A 25,713-nucleotide genomic window follows, 5' to 3' on the forward strand; every position below is an offset into this window, starting at 1 on the left:
TGTTCAAGCTTTTTACTCTCTAATTAAACAGAATCTGAAATAATAAAATTTTTTGTTGATAAGTTAAATGATAAAGAGACTTTTCCCTTAATTCCTGCAATACTCCCAAAGAAGAAAGCACACATGGAGCTATTCCATATTTCCACTTTCCCTGAGGATATATTTGCAGCATAGTTTGATTCAACAGGTTTCTTCAATTCCTAATGGAAAAATTAATAGTCAAGTTTTATAGTCAATTAGTATTAATAATAACAGTTGTTATTTATGGGAAACTTTCATGTGCCAGGAAAGCTCCTAGAAATTTTACATATCTCATTTTATCCACATAATCAAAGCATAAAGTGTTCTTATCATCATTTTATAGATGAGGAAACTGGTTGAGAGAAGTCAAGGAACTTGCCTGAGTCATACAGGAATAAGTGGTAGAATCAGAATTCCATTGAAGTCATGCTTATTTCTTTTTTTTTTTTTATAATGATTTTTTATTATATTATGTTAGTCACCATACAGTACATCCCCGGTTTCCGATGTAAGGCTCGATGATTCATTAGTTGTGTATAACACCCAGTGCACCATGCAATACGTGCCCTCCTTACTACCATCACCGGTCTATCCCATTCCCCCACCCCCCTCCCCTCTGAAGCCCTCAGTTTGTTTCTCATAGGCCATAGTCTCTCATGTTTCATTCCCCCTTCTGATTACCCCCCCTTTCTTTATCCCTTTCTTCCCCTACTGATCATTCTAGTTCTTATGTTCCATAGATGAGAGAAATCATATGATAGTTGTCTTTCTCTGCTTGACTTATTTCACTTAGCATTATCTCCTCCAGTGCCGTCCATGTTGTAGCAAATGTTGAGAACTCGTTCTTTCTGATAGCTGAGTAATATTCCATTGTATATATGGACCACAACTTCTTAATCCAGTCATCTGTTGAAGGGCATCTCGGCTCCTTCCACGATTTAGCTATTGTGGACATTGCTGCTATGAACATTGGGGTGCATATGGCCCTTCTCTTCACTACGTCTGTATCTTTGGGGTAAACACCCAGTAGTGCAATGGCTGGATCATAGGGCAGCTCAATTTTTAACTTTTTAAGGGACCTCCATACAGTTTTCCAGAGTGGCTGCACCAACTTGCATTCCCACCAACAATGTAGGAGGGATCCCCTTTCTCCACATCCTCTCCAACAATTGTTGTTTCTTGCCTTGTCTATTTTTGCCATTCTAACTGGCGTAAGGTGGTATCTCAGTGTGGTTTTGATTTGAATTTCCTTGATGGCTAATGATCTTGAACACCTTTCCATGTGTCTGTTGGCCATTTGCATGTCCTCACTGCTTATTTCTAAAGCTCAACCTCTTTCCATTATATTCACTTCATGCCAAACACTATGACTATTTCTGTAACAAATACGAAACTGTGTATATGGTATCTGGCTTTAGAGTTTACAATCTAATAGTCAAATACATACTCCAGAAAACAATTTTAAAAATAAGTCTAATCAGTTAGACTAAGTATTTTGAATTTAAAAGAGAGAAAAATTCTTTTTGACTCAGATAGTCTAATCAAATAGACTAGAATAGGCAGAGAAAATGTCATTATTGAGATCAAGACTCTTAGGCATTTCCAAATGCCGTAACTAGAGTCTGAAAACCTTAGTTTAAATTGAACTCCACCAATTCCCAAACGAGTAGTTGTAGGCAATTTACTGGTCCTATCCTAAGTCACATTTTCCTTCCCTTTAAAATGGGAATAACGCTACATCTACGTCAAAGAATTGTTCTAAGGACTAAATGAAATAACACAGAAAGTACTTAATAGGATTTTCCCCAGATCATGTAGATTTGATATCTACATTTGAAGATATCAAATGTACTGCACCAAATACCCTTCGGAATTCTGCAATGGCTAACATTTATTTGAACAGTGTAAAGGTCACAGCAATGATTTATAAAGTGTGGGATTAAAAGAAGAATAAGGGCTTCTCAATAGGCCTGAAATAAGAGAATTCAAATGAATAAAAATTCCAACTCCATAAAAATAGTTCTAAGCAGAACGAGGTTAGCTAAATTACCTTTCTGTCTGTAACAGCTTCTTATTATCACATTAAAATTTAATCTTTACATATTACCTTCAATAGTATATTTTAACATATAAACTACTTTAAATATGTGCTGTTGACAGAAAATATGTATACTATGCCATTTTTATGTGACAGTTAGAAAAGGTCTCCTACCCTTCACCCATGTTTCTGCAATGAAATAGCCATCATGAATCTCTGACTTTGACCTTTGCATCAGTAAAAATTTCCTTTTAACTGTTTTTATATAGGGGGATCCCTACTATTGGGATGCTCTCCAATTCTTACTGCGTGCTTTGCTTTCACAAATAGGCATAGTTCCAATAAGGAAACCCCCACACCAGGCAAATTCTCTCTTTCCCATCATTTCATACCATCCAGAAAGCTGTCTCAGTTATGTCTTATCACATATTTATACAGCTTTTATAGATTTTTTCTCTATATTCAATTATCTTAAAAGCTCAAAGAACATATTAATGTTATGTTGAAAATAGAAAGGATCAAAAGGATATCTGTATCTTTTATTATACTCTGGAAATATCACAAATCTTAACTGTAAACATTATCATGTGGTGTAATTTAGGATTGCTTTTTATATGCTCTTCTTTATTTAATTTCTAAATAAGATGTTTAATTTTGAATATTAAACATTGTAAAGAACTAAAAATTTTTATAAACACAAAAGACAAATGTTCAAGAAACACTTATTGAGGAGAACTGAACTGAATTCATTGTTCTCTGAGAAGCTGTCTCAATAGAAACTTTCATACCATTATTCAAATTTTGATAACAGATAAACGAATACAACAAGATTAAGAGAAAAATAACAAAGCTAACTTAAAGGTTAATAAAAGTAGAATATTTTTACATATAAGGTCTAAATTATGTAATTTAAACCTGATTTATTCTTTGAAAAAGTTGCTAAGTTAAATGTTTTTAAAATAAATAGATTATATAAATACATCTAAAAATGAAAAGAGATTGCAACAGTTGTTCAAATTTTAAGAGCCCAGATGGGCACTGAGGTCATGACTCAGATGATCATTCTTCAATCACTTGGCTGCGTCCAGCTATAAAGCCTTGACCAGGTGGGAAAAAGCTCCTTCACTCTAAATGAGTAGAATATTTTAATACTAAGTATTAATACTAAATACTTAATATTTAATACTAAATATTAACAAAAATATTACCTTGATTTCATACGTTGTTCCAGGATTAAGATTAGTAAGAAGAACTTCCAGACTGTCTGGCTTTGTTCTAACTTGTGTGTATTCTGTTTGCATCCATGGACAAACTTCCTTATATTTCACAATGTAAGACATAATCCTTCCGTTTGGATTAGGTGGTGTATTCCAAGACAGAAGAATCCCAGCAGATCCAACTCTTTCTCCTGCTAGGAAGACTGGAGGCCCCGGTTCTATTTTAAAAAAAAATATGTTGTCAAAAGGTCAATTATTGAATTTTCATAATCATAAATAAGAAAGTATTTACAAACATGGACTTCTGAAGTTCCAAAAGACTAATGGTCTCTCAAATGTGACTTTATCCTCCCTAGAGTTTTTCTTCCAAAGGGAAAAAAAAAAAAGAGATTAAATGCTTTGGGGGGATACCAAAAGCATTCTTTTATAAGAATGTAAAAAATGGAATGCTACCACATACTACATGCCAAATACACTTTTGATGCCAGATGATTTTTAAAAGAAATTTATTTGTGCAAAGCTTACACATTAAACTAAGAAAGCAAGAACACAGTCTTACAAGCTAAATAATTCTTCCTGAGCAAGTGTAGTGAGTCTATTTTCATGGCTCTGTATTATTTAAATATTACCATTAACTGTCTCTCTCATCCATTTCACAAACAAGTATAATTATTTTACTCTCTGAAAGTCAAGAAAGTTAAAGAACCAGTAGAACACAGGTCCTAAACAGATCACTTTCGTAAGTTTCCATTTTGCTTTAATTACTAACCTGTTTTCACTTATATAAGACACATAGTCCTAATGTAAGTATTTCCATCCAATAGATTTAGACTAGCTGCAAATACTTCATTAAAAAATACTTCATAAAAAAAGGAAACATATACTCACTTGTTACATTGGTTGTCACTGTTCTACTAACAGGTGAGCTGTATGTTGTAGCAGAAATAGAAGAGACGGTAACATCGTACCTAGTACCAGGAACAGCATTGGAAACATCAACCTAGAATACCAAAAACAAATAATTGCGTTAACACTCTTTCTGGAAAACAAGGAAGCTGAAACAATAAATCTATCACAACAACAACAAAATGAAGTAACAATCTCACACTGTAACTCTGCACTGTTTAAAATATTCCAAGTTCCATATTACTGCAAAATATAATAAATTTGTTCTATCACATAACTATTTACCAAATAACAGGTAATAAAAACTTACCAAGCATACTGTGTTATCAAAAACTAAATCAGTATTTCAATCTCTCTAGTTTGGTTGTCACAAGAAACAACTATTTAAGAGTCTTAAGAAATCTACAGCCCATTGCTTAACCCTGGTTTTTAAGAGTATACATGAAATACCTGTGTCTCTGAAGTTCCAATAAAAAGTAAAAGAAAAATGATAAGAAAATCCATCATTATTACATTTTTCAGGCAGTGGAATCACATTGATGGCTCTAGAGAGAAATGTTGCCTGCATTAATGATTTAAAGACAGATCCTCCTGGCAAGTACACAATTAATGAGCCTGGATTACTCAATAGCTCTGCCCTTTCTTTGTTAAACTATTCATGAACCCTTGGATGGCTGGCTGTAGGTTCAGGGTAAGTCTTAAGAAAAAAAAGGCATAGATGTTGCTAAGGTAACAGTCCACCCATGCTGAAACTTACACTCATCATTTCAGCATTGGTGTTCTTGTCTTCATTTTATGCTTTTAAAAACTCTCAAAGGAGTAAGTGTTCATGGTGTATGAGTTTTATAAAGAACTTTCCTATGAGGACCAAATATAAATACAAGTTGGCTCGGCAAGTACGATAATGAAAACTATACCTGATACTCTCCACCTCCAAGATCTTTGATAGTAACAAAGCCACTGTCAGGAACCAGATCCACATGAAACCTTTCCACATGGCCAGAGGGCAGGCTCCAGTACAGAGAAAAGGAATGTGTGGAAATATTGAAGGCTTTAAGTTTCTTGGGTTTTTCTGGTTCTGATATTGAAAAACAGAGGTTTGAAATAGAGTTATTCTCCTAAATATCCAAAGAAAAATGGAAATCAATAAACTGTCAGATTTCAATATAACCACACTGTTAAAAAGCACTGAGCCCTTCAAATTATCTCTGGTCATACAAAGCTGTTAGGCATCTAAATCTTTAATAGTAACTAGGTTTTACGTATAATTATCAGAAATAATATATCAATTTATGTATCTGTTTCTGGCATATTCTTTACCTGTTAAAATCTGTTCATTGCCCAAATTGTTTTTTAAAGTTTATGCTCTAATTTAAAACTTGAATCATTTTAAGCAAATCATTCAAGTCCAAACTATTGATCCAATTACGTGGGTATTTTGCCAAGCAGAAGATAATTGGAAAAAAAATATAACTTCTGCCATATTTTTTTAAAGGGTGAGCATTTCTGATGACTATTTAGTCAGGTATCTCCCTAAAAGAAAAGCTGTTTTCACGTAGGAAGTGAAATACGATAGTCTTTGAACAATAAGTATTAATTGCCTTAGCTACTTCAACCATATTTTTCTACCTTTGCTTCCACTGTTCCCAGAGTTTTGTTTATGCTGCCTGTACCTCCCTGAAGGGAGTTTTCTACATAAAGTTCTTCTGATTGGTTGCCAATGAGTCAGATTTTCACTCTGCCTTATCTTTAGTGCAGATTCCAGACAAACAATATAGGGGGAGGAAGAGAGATTATGAAGCCAAGCATGTGAAAAACATGCCTGGTAAAGACTCAATCTAATACCATTTCCAAAAGAAAGGACTCTGGAATTAATTAACTCCACTTATCATTTTAAAGCCCATCTATCAGAGATGATTTCAAATGCATATAATAAAAAATGAAATATACATTTCCTAACAACACTGATAAGACACATGGCATAAAATAGAACCCTTAAGAGGTCAATTTCTCACGTTTGGGCAGCTGAGACATACTTTTAGAGTAGTCTTTCTTTATCTTCTTTGAAAAGTTCCTTTGATGCTTATAATGCTTCCCTAGTAACTGATCCTGGTATCGATCAATTAATTTCCACCATGACATTCTCAAAGATACAGCAAACATTCTCTTGGCATCATTTCCAAACTGTCCATGTAGGGAAAACTATAGTCTTATAATAACTCTTTAGAATACTGTACACCCAAGGTAAAACGATTAGGGGATACCCAGTTTGTATGGATAGAATTCCTATGTTGTGCATAGCTGCTGGCATTTTTCCTGGATCATTCTGCACACAGACCTATGTCTTCTGTATTCCCAAGCTTGAGAGAAAAGAGCTTAGTTCTTCTCACCAGCCCGCATTGAAACAGACAAAAGTCTAACATAACAAAAGTCCAATCAATTACTACTCACGCCTACTGATTTATGTGAGGGCTAATACTATGTATTTCCTCAAAGATCCTGGAAAATAACTAATATCCATGAAATCTTAGGCAAGAAACGGGAAGAAGACCTGGGATGAAACTATGGAAGAAAAGAAAAGATAGGAGAAGTGAAGGTCTGTTTACTGGGACGGTGGTGTTATAGGATGTAGTTTCCTAGACTGTGGTTTAAGATTACATGCTGAAGGACTCTTGGCTAAGGATGAAGCATGTCTCACCAAGAAGAGGAAGAATATATTTGTCTGGAAATCTGCCAATCTGATCAAGAGAGGCGGCCTGGAAGCTTCAACACAGTTTGGTAAAGACTTTTCAAAGCAGAGTGAATAGAAGCCCTGGAAATGGACTAGAATTTAATGTAACTGAGAAAGGCCACCCTGAGTTTCTGGAATCAAGTAAGGAAGTGGAAGTCTGATGATCATGTAGGCCATAATAGAGCTGTTAGCTCCCCTCCACCCCCAACTACAATGGAAAACTGGAGAATTTGAAGAGGAAAACAATGTGACTTTTTAAAAAATTATTATTTTAAAAGATTACTTTGAAATGGTATATGAATGGCATAAGATTTGCAGAGAAGCAAAAATGGCAATGAGAGGCCAATTAGTAGGATATTGTGGTAGCCTGGACAGAGAGAAAGGAGGCTTGCCCTTAGAAAAAGGTAGCGGAGATGGAGCAATGCTTATGTCATTGGGGAAGAGTGCAGATTCCTGGATATGAGCTGGAAGATTCAATTAACTGAAAGTAAATGCCATAATAAATACATGATTTGTACCTAATGGAATGTAATCTCTCTGAAGGTGGGAAAATATGAAGCAAAAATGTTACTCAAAATCAAATTGTTATTAACCAATAAAAAATCAAATTGTGAGATGGATGTGTGTGGAGTTTTAAGACAACACTACATTGTGTTCAATTTAATTAGGGAGCGCAAACAGAATTCTAGGTTTAGTTACATATTTCTACTAGAATTTTTCAAGCTAATCCTCAGAACCCTAAATCCTTAGAGTTTAATAGATGTTCTATGATTAAGCCACTTTGCCAATAACTTCTTTTTTAAGTTAAACAGCTTTCTTTCTGCAGGATAGCTCAGGGACTTAAATATGCTTAACTGTCCTGTAATTCTATAAAACAGCAGTACCCCAAAAAATGTGAGCCACATTAAAAGGGTAAAAAGAAACAGGTAAAATTAATCCAATAATACATTTTATTTAACCCAACATATCAAAAACATCATTTTACATATAGTCAATAGAATATTAATGAGCTAGTTCCCTGTCTTTCATACTAAGTCTTTGAAATCCTAGGGCTTTTACACTTATAGAACAGCCGAATTTGGACAAGCCACTTCTTAAAACTCAATAGTCATATATTGCTGAACACTACATGCTGGACAGTATAGATTTCATGAATGTCTCAACTTTTCCCCTTGGCATTTGAGTAAATTTACCTAAACTGCATTTCGAGAAGCTGGAAAGAAAAAAAAAAAACGGAAATATAATCCCATGATTGCTGTCTACAAAGAAAAAACAGTTCAAAAGAACTAGCAGGACCTCAAAAACAAAATTCTGATACAAACTATGGTACATTAACCTTTAAGAAAGAGAGTAAGAAAAGATTCAAAATGGAAGAGCAATCTACACAGGGAACTCCTCAGTAGATTCTGACTCAAAAGAGTATACGTACACAAAATGAGAGCAAAATGTTATATACCTTGGAATATCCACAAAAAAAGCTGCACATACTTATCAGAACAGTATGAAGAAAACCAAAGCCAACTATTTTAAAATATAATGGGAAGACTTAGAAAGTTTCCATTGCCATTGTTATTAACTTCTTTTTGCACATCCTATGTACCAACACTGTGTATAATAAGCTTTGCATGTCACATTTAAATCTTTCCATGATTAAATCATAGGCTGGGCATAATATATACTATGATTGAGGAGATACTTATGCAGAAGACATGTAAAATTATAACCAACTCGTACCAAATTTATGATACCCTCTGCACTGTGCTAGCATTTTCACACACTGTGTGTAACAGTCTAACAATTCATATGGACATACTATTATTATTGTCATTTAAAAATGAGAAAACTGAGAAACAAAGAATTTAGGCGACTTCACTAAGGTCTTAAAGCTAACAGGTGAATGGCAGAGCCGGGTTTTAGACCTAGAAGAAACAGCTTCAGAACTTAAGTTTCAGTTATTATGATAACTGCACTGCTCTAACCTATAGAAAGTGGCTTACAAATAATAGTAGATCAAGAAATCCTAAATCAATCAATCAATACTTTATAGAGGATTCAAGCAATAGCATGATCCATAGTTTTACTTTAAAGTCCAAGATTATCATTGAAAACGGCCCCCAATTTAAAAGGACTCCATCTAAATATGTCCTGTGTCAAGGCAACACATATTCATCAAGTGCTTATAGCTTCCTCATATTTCAGAAATCAGTATAAACTATTACTAAAATAAACATTCTTGGGGCACCTGGGTAGCTCAGTCAGTTAAGCATCTGCCTTCAGCTTGGATGGTAATCTCAGGGTCCTGGGATTAAGCCCCATGTCGGGCTCTTTGCTCAGCAGGGAATCTGCTTCTCCCTCTCCCTCTGTTCTCTCTCCCTCACTCACTCTTGCTATCAAATAAATAAATAAATAAAATCTTTTTAAAAAATAAAAATAGAGAGATGGGAAAAAGATGGCAGAAGAGTAGGGGACCCCTTTTTCAGCTGGTCCCCTGAATCAAGCTGGATATCTGCCAGACCATCCTGAACACCCAAGAAATCAGCCTGAGACATAGGAAGATAAATCTGGATCTCTACAAACGAACATCTCCAGTGCTGAGCATTGAGGTACAAAGCAGGGAGCCATGAATCAGCGCACAGATATCGGAAGATACATGGAAGGGGGAGGGAGCTACCGTGCTTGGGGGTTGGGAAGCAGTAGCCACCTGCACTGGGGAGCTGGCCAGACTCGCGGACCCGCACCTGCGAGAAAGCAGACTGAGACTGTGAGCCCAGAAACGCGCACGCATCCAGACTGAAAACCGGCGCTCCCGAGCGCGCGCAAACCACACTGAAACAGGGAGCTCGGGAGCGTGCACGGGAACCGGGGGTGGCTTGTGGTGTTAGAAGCACAAAGGACAGAGACCTGCCGACCCTGGAAGCGAGGGCTGGGAGAGCGGCTGTGGGGCGCACAACCCGGGACGCTGTGGGGTTTTTAGCAGCACCAACAGAAACAGCGTTAAAGTGGCCAAGAGAGCTCAGTGGAGAGAGGACTGTGATCTCTCTAAGACAGCGGCTAGGATATGGCCACTGCTGCTCTGACTCTCAGAAGAGTCACAGAAAAACATCAGGGAAAGCCGCCAGAGAACAAAAGCCCAGAAATACTGGTTCACATTGTGCCCATCCTCATCCCCCCTCGCAGGGGACGGGGCAACTCTACCCAAACAGGGTTGTCTGAATATCAGCACGGCAGGCCCCTCCCCCAGAAGGCAGGCTGAAAAATCAAGAAGCCCACATCCCTAAGGTCCCTATGAAACAAGTGCACACTGCCTGGGTTCTAGTCAATAATTTGGGCTCTGGGCATCCCTGCAACCTCTCCTCAGCAAAATGACTAGGAGGAGAAATCCCCCCCAGCAAAGAAAAGACAATGAGTCTGTGGCCTCTGCCACAGAACTAATGGATATGGATATAACCAAATTATCAGAAATGGAGTTCAGAGTAACAATGGTCAAGATGATGTGCAGGCTTGAAAAAAAAATTAACGAGAATATACAATCTCTAAGGGTGGAAATGAGAGTGAATCTGGCAGAAATTAAAAATGCTATGAATCAAATGCAGTCTAAACTAGATGCTCTGATGGTCAGGGTAAATGAGGCAGAAGAATGAATTAGTGAATTGGAAGATGGGATGGTAGGAGAGAAAATTAAAACAGAAACTTGGCTCAAAAAAATCCAATCTCAAGAATGTAGATTACAGGAGATTACTGACTCAATGAAATGTTCCAATGTCAAAATCATCAGCATCGCCCAGGGGGTGGAGAAAGAGAGAGATCTAGAAGAGATATTTGAACAAATTGTAGCTGAGAACTTCCCTAATCTGGCAAAGGAAACAAGCATTCGTGTCCAAGAGGCAGAGAGGACCCCTCCCAAGATCAATGAGAACAGACCTACACCACGTCACGTCATAGTGCAATTCGCAAATATTAGCTCCAAGGATACAGTACTGAAAGCAGCCAGGGGGAGGAAAATCCTTACGTACAGAGGGAAAAATATCAGAATAACATCAGACCTGTCTACAGAGACCTGGCAGGCCAGGAAGGGTTGGCAGGATATTTTCAGAGCTCTACCTGAGAAGAACATGCAGCCAAGGATCCTTTATCCAGCAAGGCTGTCATTCAGAATTGATGGAGAGATAAGGACCTTCCAAAACTGGCAGAAACTGACCAAATTCGTAACCACCAAACCAGCCTTACATGAGATATTAAGGGGGGTTCTATAAAAGTAAAAAGGCCCCGGGGCGCCTGGGTGGCTCAGTCGTTAAGCGTCTGCCTTCGGCTCAGTGCATGATCCTGGCATTCTGGGATCGAGCCCCACATCAGGCTCCTCCGCTGGGAGCCTGCTTCTCCCTCTCCCACTCCCTCTGCCTGTGCTCCCTCTCTCGCTGGCTATCTCTCTCTCAAATAAATAAATAAAATTAAAAAAAAAAAGTAAAAAGGCCCCAAGAGTGATACAGAACAGAAATTTACCATCTTTAGAAACAAAGACTTCACAGGCAACATGACATCATTAAAATCATATCTCTCAATAATCACTCTCAATGTGAATGGCCTAAATGCTCCCATAATGCCACAGGGTTGCAGATTAGATGAAAAGACATGACTCATCCATTTGCTGTCTACAAGAGACTCATTTTGAACCTAAAGATACATCCAGACTGAAAGTGAAGGGATGGAAAACCATTTTTCATGCCAATGGACCTCAAAAGAAAGCGGGGGTAGCAATTCTCATATCAGACAGATTAGATTTTAAACTGAAGACTGTAGTTAGAGATACAGAAGGACACTGTAGTATTCTTAAACGATGTATCCAACAAGTGGATATGACAGTTATAAATATCTATGCCCCCAACAGGGGAGCAGCTATATATACAAGCCAACTCTTAACCAGAATAAAGAGACATATAGTTAATAATACATTAATAGTAGGGGACCTCAACACTCCACTATGAGCAATAGACAGATCACCTAAGCAGAAAATCAACAAAGAAACAAGAGCTTTGAATGACATACTGGACCAGATGGACCTCATAGATATATATATAAAACATGACACCCCAGAACAACAGAATACTCATTCTTTTTGAATGCACATGGAACTTTCTCCAGAATAGACCATATACTGGGTCACAAAACAGGTCTCAACCAATACCAAAAGACTGAGATTATTCCCTGCATATTCTCAGACCACAATGCTTTGAAACTGGAACTCAATCACAAGGAAAAATTTGGAAGAAACTCAAACACTTGGAAACTAAGAACCATACGGCTCAAGAGTGATTGGGTAAACCAGAGAATTAAGAAGGAGATTAAACAATTTTTGGAGACCAACGAGAATGAAAACACATCAGTCCAAAACCTATGGGACACTGCAAAGCCAGTCCTAAGGGGAAAATACATAGCCATCCAAGCCTCACTCAAAAGAATAGAAAAATCTAAAATGCAGTTTTTATATTCTCACCTCAAGAAGCTGGAGCTGGAACAGAAGAACAGGCCTAACCCACGCACGAGAAGGCAGCTGATCAAGATTAGAGCAGAGATCAATGAATTAGAAACCAGGAGCACAGTAGAGCAGATCAACAGAACTAGAAGCTGGTTCTTTGAAAGAATAAATAAGATTGATAAGCCACTGGCCAGACTTATTCAAAAGAATAGAGAAAGGACCCAAATTAATAAAATTATGAATGAAAGGGGAGAGATCACAACCAACACCAATGAAATAGGAAGGATCATTAGAAACTTTTATCAACAGTTTTATGCCAATAAATTAAACAACCTGGAAGAAATGGATGCCTTCCTGGAAACCTATAAACTACCAAGACTGAAACAGGAAGAAATTGATTATTTAAACAGACCGATTCATTATGAAGAGATTGAAGCAGTGATCAAACACCTCCCCAAAAACAAGAGTCCAGGGCTGACAGATTCCCCAGGGAATTCTACCAAACATTCAAAGAAGAAATAATACCTATTTTCCTGAAGCTGTTTCAAAAAATAGAAACAGAAGGAAAACTACAAAACTCATTCTATGAGGCCAGTATTACCTTGTACCCAAACCAGGCAAACCCCATCAAAAAGGAGAATTATAGACCGATATTCCTGATGAATATGAACACCAAAATTCTCAACAAGATCCTAGCTAATAGGATCAACAGTAATTAAAAGGATTATCCATCAAGACCAAGTGGGATTCATCCCTGGGATGCATGGGTGGTTCAACATTCGCAAATCGATCAGTGTGATAGATCATATCAACAGGAAAAGAGTCAAGAACCATCTGATCCTCTCAATTGATGCAGAAAAAGCATTTGACAAAATACAGCATCCTTTCCTGAAAAAAACCCTTCAGAGTGTAGGGATAGAGGGTACATTCCTCAATTTCATAAAAACCATCTATGAAAAGCCTACAGCAAATATCATTCTCAATGGGGAAAAGCTGAAAGCCTTTCCCTTAAGATCAGGAACACGACAAGGATGCCCACTCTTGCCATTATTATTCAACATAGTACTAGAAGTCCTTGCAACAGCAATCAGACAGCAAAAAGGGATAAAAGGTATCCAAATCGGCAAAGAAGAAGTCAAACTGTCTCTCTTCGCAGCTGACATGATACTCTATATGGAAAACCCAAAAGACTCCACCCCCAAACTACTAGAACTTATAGAACAATTCAGTATTGTGGCGGGATACAAAATCGATACTCAGAAATCAGTTGCATTTCTATACACGAAAAATGAGACTGAAGAAAGAGAAATGAGGGAATCAATTCCATTGACAATAGCACCAAAAATCATACGTTATCTCAGAATTAACCAGAGAGGTAAAGGATCTATATTCTAGAAACTACAGATTATTCATAAAAAACATTGAAGAAGACACAAAAAGATGGAAAAATACTCCATGCTCATGGATCAGAAGAATAAACATAGTTAAAATGTCTATGCTACCAAGAGCAATCTACACTTTCAATGCCATCCCAATCAAAATACCAATGACATTTTTCAAAGAACTGGAACAAACAGCTCTTAAATTTGTGTGGAACCAGAAAAGGCCCCGAATTGCCAAGGAATTGTTGAAAAGGAAAGACAAAGCTGGGGGCATCATATTGCCAGATTTCAAGCCATACTACAAAGCTAAGATCACAAAGACAGCATGGTACTGGCACAAAAACAGACACTGACCAATGGAACAGAATAGAGAACCCAGAAATGGACCCTCAGCTCTTTGGGCAACTAAACTTTGACAAAGCAGGAAAAAACATCCAGTGGAAAAAAGACAGTCTCTTCAATAAATGGTGCTTGGAAAATTGGACAGCTATGCAAAAGAATGAAACTTGACCACTCTCTCACACCACACACAAAGATAAACTCCAAATGGTTGAAAGACCTTGATGTGAGACAGGAATCCATCAAAATCCTAGAGGAAACATAGGTTGCAATCTCTTTGACATTGGCCACAGAAACTTTTTTCATGACACATCTCCAAAGGCAAAAGAAACAAAAGAAAAAATGAACTTGTGGGACTTCATCAAGATAAAAAGCTTCTGCACAGCCAAGGAAACAGTCAAAAAAACTAAGAGGCAGCCCATGGAATGGGAGAAGATATTTGCAAATGACACTACAGATAAAAGACTGGGATCCAAGATCTACAAAGAACTTCTCAAACTTAATACACAAGAAGCAAATAATCAAATCAAAAAATGGGCAGAAGATATGAACAGACACTTTTCCAATGAAGACATACAAATGGCTAACAGACACATGAAAAAATGTTCAAAATCATTAGCCATCAGGGAAATTCAAATCAAAACCACACTGAGATACCACCTTACACCAGTTAGAATGGCAAAAATTGATAAGGCAAGAAACAACAATTGCTGGAGAGAATGTGGAGAAAGGGGAACCCTCTTAAACTGTTGGTGGGAATGCAAGTTGGTACAACCACTCTGGAAAACAGTGTGGAGGTCCCTCAAAAAGTTAAAAATTGAGCTACCCTATGACCCAGCAATTACAGTACTGGGTGTTTACCCCAAAGATATGGACGTAGTGAAGAGAAGGGCCTTATGCACCCCAATATTCATAGAAGCATTGTCTACAATAGCTAAATTGTGAAAGGAGCTGAGATGCCCTTCAACAGATGACTTAGGATTAAGAAGCTGTGGTCCATATATACAATGGAATATTACTCAACCATCAGAATGAACGATTACCCAACATTTGCAGCAACATGGACGGGACTGGAGGAGATTATGCTAAGTGAAATAAGTCAAGCAGAGAAAGACAATTATCATATGGTTTCACTCATTTATGGAACATAAGAAATAGCAGGAAGATCAGTAGGAGAAGAAAGGGAAGAATGAAGGGGGGGCGGTAAACAGAAGGGGGAATGAACCACGAGAGACTATGGACTCTGCGAAACAAAATGAGGGCTTCAGAGGGGAGAGGGGTCGGGGATTGGGCTAGGCCGGTGATGGGTATTAAGGAGGGCACATATTGCATGGTACACTGGGTGTTATACGCAAATAATGAATCATGGAACGCTACATCAAAAACTAAGGATATACTGTATGTTGACTAACATAACATAATAAAAAATTATTATAAAAAATAAAAATAAATAAAAAATAAAGTATCCAAAATAGCATATCTACCATTTTGAGGCATACACACATAAAACACACACACAATCTGGAGTAACAATGCCAAATTCAAATATATTTAAAATGTAAATTAAAAACAAATAGTTACTTATAAATTTACTCATCTTTCAACTGATAAAAAAGTCTTTCTTCCGTACTATCCTATCCATAAGCTTTCTGGAATTGTTTTGTTTAAAGGAGAGAAAACATTTCTCAGAAAACCTGAGACACAGTTTAACTTATATTTGGTTAGTGCGTATGCGATGTTTTTATGATCAGAGTTATCACCATGATTATGCTTTGCCAAAGTTAATAATAATCTTTATTTTATATTATTAGTACATGTATGTACTTTATTAATTTTAAATTTTTATTCAATGGACACCCACAAGCAGATATTAAGGGTTGTAATAACTCGGGTTAAATAAAAATCTCTGTTTAAGAAAAACTACCTTGTGATTTAAAAAAATTCAATGAATAATTCCCATGAGGATAATAAAGGAAAATAAAAATGAAAATGAATTTTATTATTTTCATACACTGAAAAAAATAAAAATAAACATTCTTTAATAAGTCAGCATCACATTAGGTGCCAGAAGAGTCTAAACAAAGAATCATTTTTTGTACGGGCACTGGTCGTAGGCTCTGGAACTGGATTACTGGGTTTAAATCCTGGCTCTGCCCCATAAATAAGATTTTAGGCAAAATCCTTAACCACTCTGTACCTCACTGGCCATATCAATTTAGGGATAATAATACTGCTACTCCACACACTATTGTGAGAATAAAATAAGTTAATACACATAAAGTGCTTAGAAGAGTGACTTGAACATAGTAAAAGCTTAGTAAATGTAAACCTTCATTAGTAGTAATTGTTATTCCTGCTGTCTTTCTCTGTGAACCCTGGTCACCTCTTAGTAAAACCATCACATTGCCTCTTTTTCTTTTCTTACTTAGACCCCTCCTCATGTCAACAGAGCTCTGTACACAATGGGCTCCCCCAGCATTGTTCCATTATTACAACTCTCTTTACAAAAAGTAGAGCAGAGGGATCAATTCCTGCTCCAGAGAACCCCCACCCCCAAATCTGGAAACCTAGATTACCACCCTTCCCCATTTCCCTTCCTTATCAACTCACTTCAAATCACTCCTCTCCTCTAACAGTGACTTCCATTACCCACCTCTAATCTCTCAAAACCATCTCCTAATCCACACTGTACAACCAGAACCTCAGGCTCCTTCTATTTCACAAACTGCTCTCTCTAATTAAAATGACCACTGGCAATCTATATCTTCCATGAAACTTTTCTGACACTGATGTTACTTTTGTTACTTTTTCCTCAGACCAAATTCTAAGTAAGCAAACTATGTCCCATTTACTGCATAATCTTCTTTACCTGTCCATCAGCAAAATATTTATCACGCTTTTTCTCAGCCTTTGCTCAGTGGTCTATTTGATCTTTCCATCCAACCACATATATCAGTGCTTACCATAGACCATTTGTGATTTTGCCAACATCTGGATTTTTGGAAATTAAATTTGATCATCATGATTAAGATCTTACTAATACGTAGTGCGCAGAGGTCAGGAATGCAGCTAAACATCTTACAATGCATAGGACAGATGCACACAAGAGAGAATCATCCAGCCCAAAATGTCAATAGAGCCAAGGTTTAGAAAACCTGCCACAGACTAAAATTTCTTGAGTGGGTCCAGTTTTAATGTGTTAGATTGTATACTTTACTTATTGTGACACTTTGAAAAAAAGACATTGAATACATGATTGAGCATATGTGCCGATGTATAGTATTTATATATAAACAATATTTAAAATGTACAAAGTGGGGGCACCTGGGTGATTCGGTCAGTTAAGTCTCTGCTTTTGGCTTGGGTCATGATCTCAGGGTCCTGGGATCAAACCCCATGAAGGGCTCCCTGCTCAGTGGGAGTCTGCTTCTCCCTCTCCCTCTGCCTCTCCTCACCACTCATGTGCTCTCTTTCTCAAATAAATAAAATCTTTAAAAATTAAAAATTTAAAAATTAAATGTACAAAGTATAATAGAATGTTTAAGAGCCATAAGGAGTCTCAAAGATCATGTACTCTAAATTACACTGAAATATAAAGCCAAAGATATTAGATAATAGCCAATAGTAGTCAGTTAATAAGTATCAAATCCAGGAGTAAAGCTGGTGTATGAATTCTAAACGCATTGCTCGTTTTTCATTTTCACATACATAACACATTTAGAAAAACAATACTGTATTTAGTATGTAGAATAATGACAGTCCAAGGTGCCCACATGCTAGCCCCTGAAACCTGTTAATATGTTATGTTACATGGCAAAAGGGGATTTAGATGTAATTAAGATTATGAACTTTAAAACAGAGAAATCAACCCAGATTATCCAGGTAGGCCCAATCTAAACACATAATTCCTTAAAAGTGAAAGAGGAAGAATAGTGACATGTGACAGGAAAAAAAGGTAGGAGAGAGTTTAAGCATGAGTGCAATTCAACCTTCTTTGCTGGCTTTGGAGATGGAAGAAGAGGACTATAAGCCAAGGAATGAGGCTTCCTCTAGAGCTGAGATCAATTTTCAGCTGACAGCCAGCAAAGAAATGGTTACCTCAGTCCTACAACTGCAAGGAACTGTATTTTGCAAACAATCTAAATGAGCAAAGAATCGGGTTTCCCCTGGAACCTCTAAAAAGAACACAACCCTCCAAATACCTTGATTTTAGGCTGGTAAGATCTGTGTTGAATGTATGACCTACAGAATTAGGACATAATAAATTTTTTGTTAGTTCATGCCACTAAGCTTATGGCAATTTGTCACAACAGCAATTAGAGGCAAATACTATGTGTAAGAGCCACATAACAAATGTCCATAGACTGAGTTATCATCACATGTCTGCTTTGGATCATGTTGAATCCACAGTCTTAAAGATTACTTGAGAGCAATCTCATGAGTTATTGCTGTGATCATGTTCTTTTTTCAAAAATTTAAAATATGGATAGGTTTCACAGCTTCATTTGGATTTTAAAATGATGCTTTAAATTATTCAGAATAGGATTTTTTTTCTCTTCTCACATACAAACAACAAAATCTTACAATAGTGAATTGCTTATAATTCCACAAATACACCATTATGCATTTACACCTCCATAATTTTGCATAGGCTATTCCCTCTGTCAGTCTTCCTTTCCTCACACCCCATATGCTCTCTAGTCTAATTAGGAACTTCCTTATCCTTTACAGCCATTACCAGGTTCACTTCTTCATCCATGCCACGGAGCTAGTCATTCCCTTTTCTGTGCAACCAGAATAAGTTTGAACTACTTCCACTGTTTCACCTATTAATTTGACTTATACTATATGTGCCTCTATGCTTCCATTCTTTACTACTCTGTGTACATTCTAAGACTATGCTTTTTCATGTGTATAGCACATAGTAGGACGCAAAAGACAATGAATAAGTTTTTAGGGGGAGGGAATTTCCCTAGCTGGACCTCTAATTTGATGTGACACTAAAGTGTAATATTAGCTACATTTCATGAGCACTGATCACATACCAGAAACTATTTTATCTGATTTGCATTTTAACTATATTATTTCAAAAGTCCACAGAATATCCCAATTTTACAAAGTTTAAATTTTTATCCTCATTTTACAAAGTTTAAATATTCAAATTTCAGAGAAAATTCATTGAAATTTTATCTTGAACAGTATAATATGCAACACAATTGTGAATTTTTAAAATATCAAAAAGAATTTGTATACCTGCAACAACTCTGATAAATGTGCCAGGTCCTTCAACATTGCCTCTCACTCTATGTACTGTGATGTTATATATTCCACCAGGAGTCAGATCTGTAACTGTGTGCTCTGTAATAATTCCCCAAATAAGATATTCTTCTCCAAACGTTCTGTTTGATATATAAATCTTGTAATGAGTGAAGTTGGTCTCTGTTGGATTCCACATTAAATTTGCAGAAGTTGTATTCACAGCTTTTAATGTTAAGCCACATATCCTAGATGGTTCTATTGAAACGGTAAGTTATACATAAAATAAAATTGCACATATATATGTAAAAACAAAGCAAACATGAATAATATAATTTAATCATCTATCTACTAGTCCTTAAATTTTCTCATGTAAAACATCCTCTATGTTCAGCTCTACAAATAGAGAAATAGGACATTATATATGAGTTTCCATTTAAGTGCCTTGTTAATATCCTCCCTAGTTCCCAAATGTCTTTCCTTGATCATATATTACTAGTCATTCCTGTAGACTTGTATCTCCTGAGTGCTACCACCTAGCAGTTAGCTAGATGTTGAATAGAAATGAAACAGAACAATGGGGCACCTGGGTGGCATAGTCAGTTAAAGCATCTGACCCTTGATTTCAGCTGAGGTCATGATCTCAGGTCTTGAGATGGAGCTCTGTGTTAGGCTCTGGGCTGGGTGTGGAGCCTGCTTAAGATTCTTTCTCTCCCTCTGCCCCTCCCCCTTCATACTCGCTCTCTGGAAGGAAGGAAGGAAGGAAGGAAGGAAGGAAGGAAGGAAGGAAGGAAGGAAGGGGAAGAGAAGAAAGAAAGAAAGAAAGAAAGAAAGAAAGAAAGAAAGAAAGAAAGAAAGAAAGAAAGAGAGGAGGGGAGGGAGGGAGAAAACAAAACAAGTTATAGAGTGAGTAAGGGTCAGAAGTAAGGGTACTTTCAAATGTGGTTCTTCTGGTTATATCAAAGTTTTTAGCATTCCTATATTGCTGCATTTTTAATACATTTGTCAACAGAAATAAAGTTGTTTCTTGCACCACCAATTGGTTTCCACTGAGAGGGGATCCTGTAGACCTCACAAACTTTCATAAGAATTATTGTTAAGATGCTATTACTCCACCCCACCCAAAATATTATGAAACTGATTTACAGTAAATTTACAAACATCAGGGAAAACTTCTCTGTTTACCAAACCCCTTCCTCAGTAGAAAATGAATTGTCTTGATATTATTAGGGAACACTATATGTACTGTTTGTGTGTATGTACAAACATATACATATACATGTGTGCACACATGTATATTCCATATATGTGACATATAATACACTTATATATACATGTTGGCTTCAGATTATTAAGAAAAAACTCTAGGTACTTCCCAATACATTAAGTCATACAAAGATTTTTTTTGTTGTTCATATAGTTTTTGAGAATTATCTTAATCATTTTTATGGTCATAATTATTCTTTATTATCAGGCATTATGTTTTAAAATAGGTTTATTTATGCTAAGCCAAAATACTTTAAGTCTTATAAAACTCTAAGGCAAATAATTTATTCATGATATAACCTTACTTGTAGCCACTTTCTTCATTACAGATACACTGTAATCTCTGCCTCTAACAGTCTTCACATCCAACATGTAGTCCACACCTGGAATCAAATTCTTTACTTTGGCTTTGTTGCTATACACAATTATTTCAAATATCTTTTCCTTTCTAGATGTCATACAATAGGATATCTAGAGAAAGAGAGAAATTTATGCTTTTAATTGTTTAAAAAGAATTTACCGAGCACCAACTCTGTATCAGTCAAATTCACAGACATTAATACTGCAAGGAAGCGGTTGTGATTCTTCCTGTCTTCAAGGAGTAATTTGGGGTCAGTTGATATTGAATAACTTAGTGAAGTTCACATAGTTAATAAGCATAGTGGACTGACTCAGAAGTTTATGCACTAAAACACCAGTAGTCTCAAATTGTTCTTAAATTTCATTTATGTGTGTATATATATATGTATATATATACACTTACATGGATATGCATGTATGTGTATATATATGTACATACAGGTATATATATATGAAATATTTAAAATATGTATCTGTACACATATGTGTGTATGTATGTATATATTCTGACTTATATGTGGATAGGTGTATAATAGATGTACTACATAATGAATTGGACTTTTCATGTTAGTCACCTGAAAACAAAAAAATATTGTATAAAATTGCTGTGTAAAATTCCACTCTTCCAGCTCCACGTAAGCAGAAGACTGGAGGAGGAGAAAGCAGGAATCACTGGAGTCCCACATTTCTGACCTAGTGAAGAATACCATGGCTTTTCCCTGGCTTCCCAGGGTATGGTAAATGGTGCTTCTGCCCACACCCCACACTGCAGGTAAATGAGAGACTGACATGTATAACTATTGTAAATTGAAGTGCCTACTAGAAAGAGTGACACCTGTCACTTGGACTTCCTGCTCATGTTCTTGACTGATCAGAGAAAAAGGAAATTGGAAGGAAAGAACATTGCAAAAGAAGAGCTGTGCAGCAATCTGTATACCCACTTCTGCCCTGACAAACATGCCAATCTCCCATGAATCAAGTACAAGCACAAGTAGTCAGTCTTAAACCATCTTACCGGTACCCCATCTAGGAAGGCTGGCCCCTGTGCAGAGACCCTGGCAGCACAAAGCAGTGGGATATAATGTCAGAGGAAAGGGTTGAGAGAAGGGGCAAAAAGTTGAGCCTGAGCTGGGTCCATCATATCAAGGAAATGGGCAATGGGGACAAGCCCCAGGGCCCCCCAGAGAACTCACACATGTGCCTCAGGGAGAGCCAGTATTTGGAGGACCATTAAACAGATTGGAACACATTCACTGTTAGAGGATTCAAACAAAAACAAAACAGCAAGAGAGAGAACAACAAAAATAGATACGTGGAATAGAGAACACACTCCAATTTTTATTAAATGGATGCATAATAAATGTCATGCTCCATGCCAGCCCATCTTTCATTGTAACCTGAGCCAATCAATTATTCATTAAAGCTCTGAGAATTGGCATTGCCTTTAGAAATTTTCAGTGGAATAACCTGATAGTTCTAATACCGTAGAGATTTATTGATTCATTAAAAGCTATAACAATCTTTACTTTTCTTCACTCTATATTTCATGTTTGTAAATCAGAAAGATGTATCTAAATGAAACTAATGACATTAATTTTATAAATTATTTAAACTTTATTATGCTTTAAAAAACAATTGTTATGTGGTAGGAATCAGAGAAAAAAAATTTCCTAGGTAGACATGTTTATCACTGTCTTGTGGGAAGAGTGTTTTGTTACTGAGAAAGATAATCATGAGGTCTAGAAGCATATCATTGTTTATTGATTTATAAGGTGTCACTGAAAATTACCTTGCTTGTCTGGCATATGGAAAGGCAGGAGGAGTGAGGAGAATGCTGAGGACTTCCAGTACAAAAAAGGATGGTAGGAGAAAGTACCTTGTAATAGTAAAATATAACCTTAATGGAGTGCTAAATTTGAACATGCGAAGAGTTACATTAAGGCATTAATGAATGGTCAGAAAGAAAAGAAATAATCTGTAGTGATTTCATGCAAAAATATGTAAATTCTTAAAATCCAATTTGAAGGATAGAGGTGTATTTGTTTCCCAAAGTATGTGGACTACACATCTAATAGAAACCAATTGGAAAAAAAATGTAATTTTGGCTTTATTTCTACTTTTAAAGCATAGTTTGAAGACCTGGGATGATTAATTTTAAATGATTAGGAAAATGATCCCAATTATGCAATTACACTGTGCTAAGCAAACAGGATACTGTTGCTTGATTCATTAAAATTTAACAAATAATCTCATTGGTTGAAAAAGACTAGGATAACCATTAGTGATATAATATAGTTGAAAAAATAATATGAATCCTAAATATTAACATGATTTCTTAGAATAAGTTTTACTTAGTAGTAGATCCATAATTTACAGTCTCTGGGGAAAAAGGTGTTCATATAAATATAGGAAAAATTAACTCTAGGGTTATATGTTTTTTCTGACAACAAATAATTTTATGGCCTCAGTTAACCCCAAAGAAAGATCATTTTTTTGGCACTTGCCTTGAGAAATGAGAATTAGGACAGACAGACAAGGGTAAAAAAACGTGAACTTTTTACAATTAACATTAAACATGTTTAGAATTTTCACTAGAGAATACCTACACTGAATATAAAAATAAATCGAATCATTTCAGAAAGGATAGAACTTTTAATGAATGATTTATTAGGAGGCCCCATCATTGAATGACATTTAGAAATAACAAATAGAATGCTCACTCCTGACTTTGTGAACTTGCTAGCGTAGAATAAGTTCTTTTCAATGAGTATGAAGCCTACTAAAGTGCATCTCAAGTTCTACCCTTTCCTGATACTATATTCAGTATCAATATCTTCCCTCCATATTTACCCCAATAAGATATGGGAAAACACTGTCATGTAAGGTTTTACTTATTTATCAAGCATTTATTGAGCTTCTAATTCAGGGTAAGCATTAGTATAGGCACTAGGTACACTGTGATAAAGACAACAGAAAAGGCATCTGACTGTAGGGAAGTTACCTTCTAGTGGTAGCACCTAACAGCAAGCAACTCAATAAATAATGAGATAACTCAGCTACATCAGGATTGAATAGAAAGAGCAGTTTTATTTAGATTAGAGAATCAGAAAAGGAGATGAGAAAATAATATTTGAGATTAGAATTTAATAACAGGAAAACACAACCAAAACTGAAAGCAAGATATCCATGCAAAATGAATGTGAAGAGAAAAACCTTGTAATAAAGATGTTTTTGGCATGACAGAGGAACAGAAAGAGAGTCACATGTGGTTGTAGCACAGTAACTAAGCAGACAGGATACCTAGATGAAGGTCCAATTAGATGAGGTCTTGGAGACCATGGCAAGGAGTTTAGATTTTATTTGAAAGACAATGGAAATCTACTGGAAGATGTTAAACTAATGAAAGACACTATGTTTTTAATAGCTCTCTCTTTCTCTGGCTATTATATGGAAAGTGGATTTTAAGGAAACCAAGAATGGAAACAGAGACCAGCTGGGATGTGAGAAGCTACCATTTGTCACCTAGGCTGTTAGTTTTGGTAAGAAACGTTAGTGACAAGGACAAGAGAGGTACAGTGGGGATGGAGAGAAACAGACACACTGACTATCTGTTTTAGAGGTATAACTGGCAGAACTAGCTGATGGATTGAGGGAGGAGAGGATGGGAAAAATTGGGCAGTGAGTTAAGGACAATTTCATTCCTGAGTTGGGAGAGACTGGAAGGAGCAGGGGTGGGGGTCACAAGAGAAAAACAGAGCCTTGTAAATCATGGCAGGAGTCTTTAAACCCAAGAATTATATATATTTTACTTCTAGGAGAGAGCATTCTTGATTGTTGTGTTATAAGGTAGGGCGTAAAGAGATTCACATTAAAATTAAGCTTCCTTGGTTGTGAAATGTGAATAATGAAACTTAAAAAAAATGAAAGCTAGTAATTCAGTCCTTCACTCATCAAAATATTTATAGACTCCTGCTATATGTCAGACACTGGTCTCAGTAATGGTACCAAATGGTGATCAAAGCAGACAAAAGACCTGCTTTCATGTAATTTACATGTCAGAGCATTTGCTAAACACGTTATCTTATTAAATTACTCCAACAATTCTATAGAATAACAATAATCTTCATTGACGGATGAAGAAGTAGGGCCAAAGAGTATAAAAACTTGCCCAAGATCTAACAGTACAGGTGAAGTTGGGATTCAAAACAGAAATTCCAGGGCCTTGATTCTTCCATTTCACCATAATATCTACCACACCTTGTAAAATCACAAGAAAACTAAACATAGGTGTGTATATCAAAGCTGCATCTGCCCAGAAATAAACCCATGCTTACATGATCAATTATTCTACGACAAAAGAGGCAAGGATAAAATGGAGAAAAGATAGTATTTTCAATAAATGGTGCTTGATAAACCAGACAACTAAATGCAAAAACAAACAAACAAACAAAAAGAACTGGACCACTTTCTTACACCATAAATAAAAATAAACTCAAATGGATTAAAAACCTAAATATGAAACCTGAAACTATAAAACTCCTAGAAGAAAACATAGGTAGTAACTACTTTGACATCAGCCATAGAAACATCTTTCTAGATATGTCTCCTCAGGCAAGGGACACAAAAGCAAAAATAAACTACTGGTACTACACCAAAATATCTCAAAGTATTTTTTATTTCTCCTTTGATTTCTTCATTGACCCATTGATTGTTCAGTAGCATGT

General features: G+C 36.4%; 1 protein-coding gene across 1 annotated transcript in view; it reads right to left on the reverse strand.

Annotated features, from left to right (window-relative positions):
• PTPRQ (protein tyrosine phosphatase receptor type Q) overlaps positions 1-25,713 on the reverse strand; it is a 257,068-nt gene that overhangs the window by 192,995 nt on the left and 38,360 nt on the right. The window contains exons 17-21 of the mRNA XM_057316413.1: positions 20,935-21,100; positions 19,361-19,621; positions 5,100-5,260; positions 4,165-4,276; positions 3,268-3,494 (exon numbers count right to left, since the gene is read on the reverse strand). Coding sequence (XP_057172396.1) covers positions 3,268-3,494; positions 4,165-4,276; positions 5,100-5,260; positions 19,361-19,621; positions 20,935-21,100 — 927 coding nt within the window. The remainder of the gene's footprint in view (positions 1-3,267; positions 3,495-4,164; positions 4,277-5,099; positions 5,261-19,360; positions 19,622-20,934; positions 21,101-25,713) is intronic.

Source organism: Ursus arctos, unplaced genomic scaffold (assembly GCF_023065955.2).
Source record: "Ursus arctos isolate Adak ecotype North America unplaced genomic scaffold, UrsArc2.0 scaffold_21, whole genome shotgun sequence".
NCBI classification, from domain to species: domain Eukaryota; kingdom Metazoa; phylum Chordata; class Mammalia; order Carnivora; family Ursidae; genus Ursus; species Ursus arctos.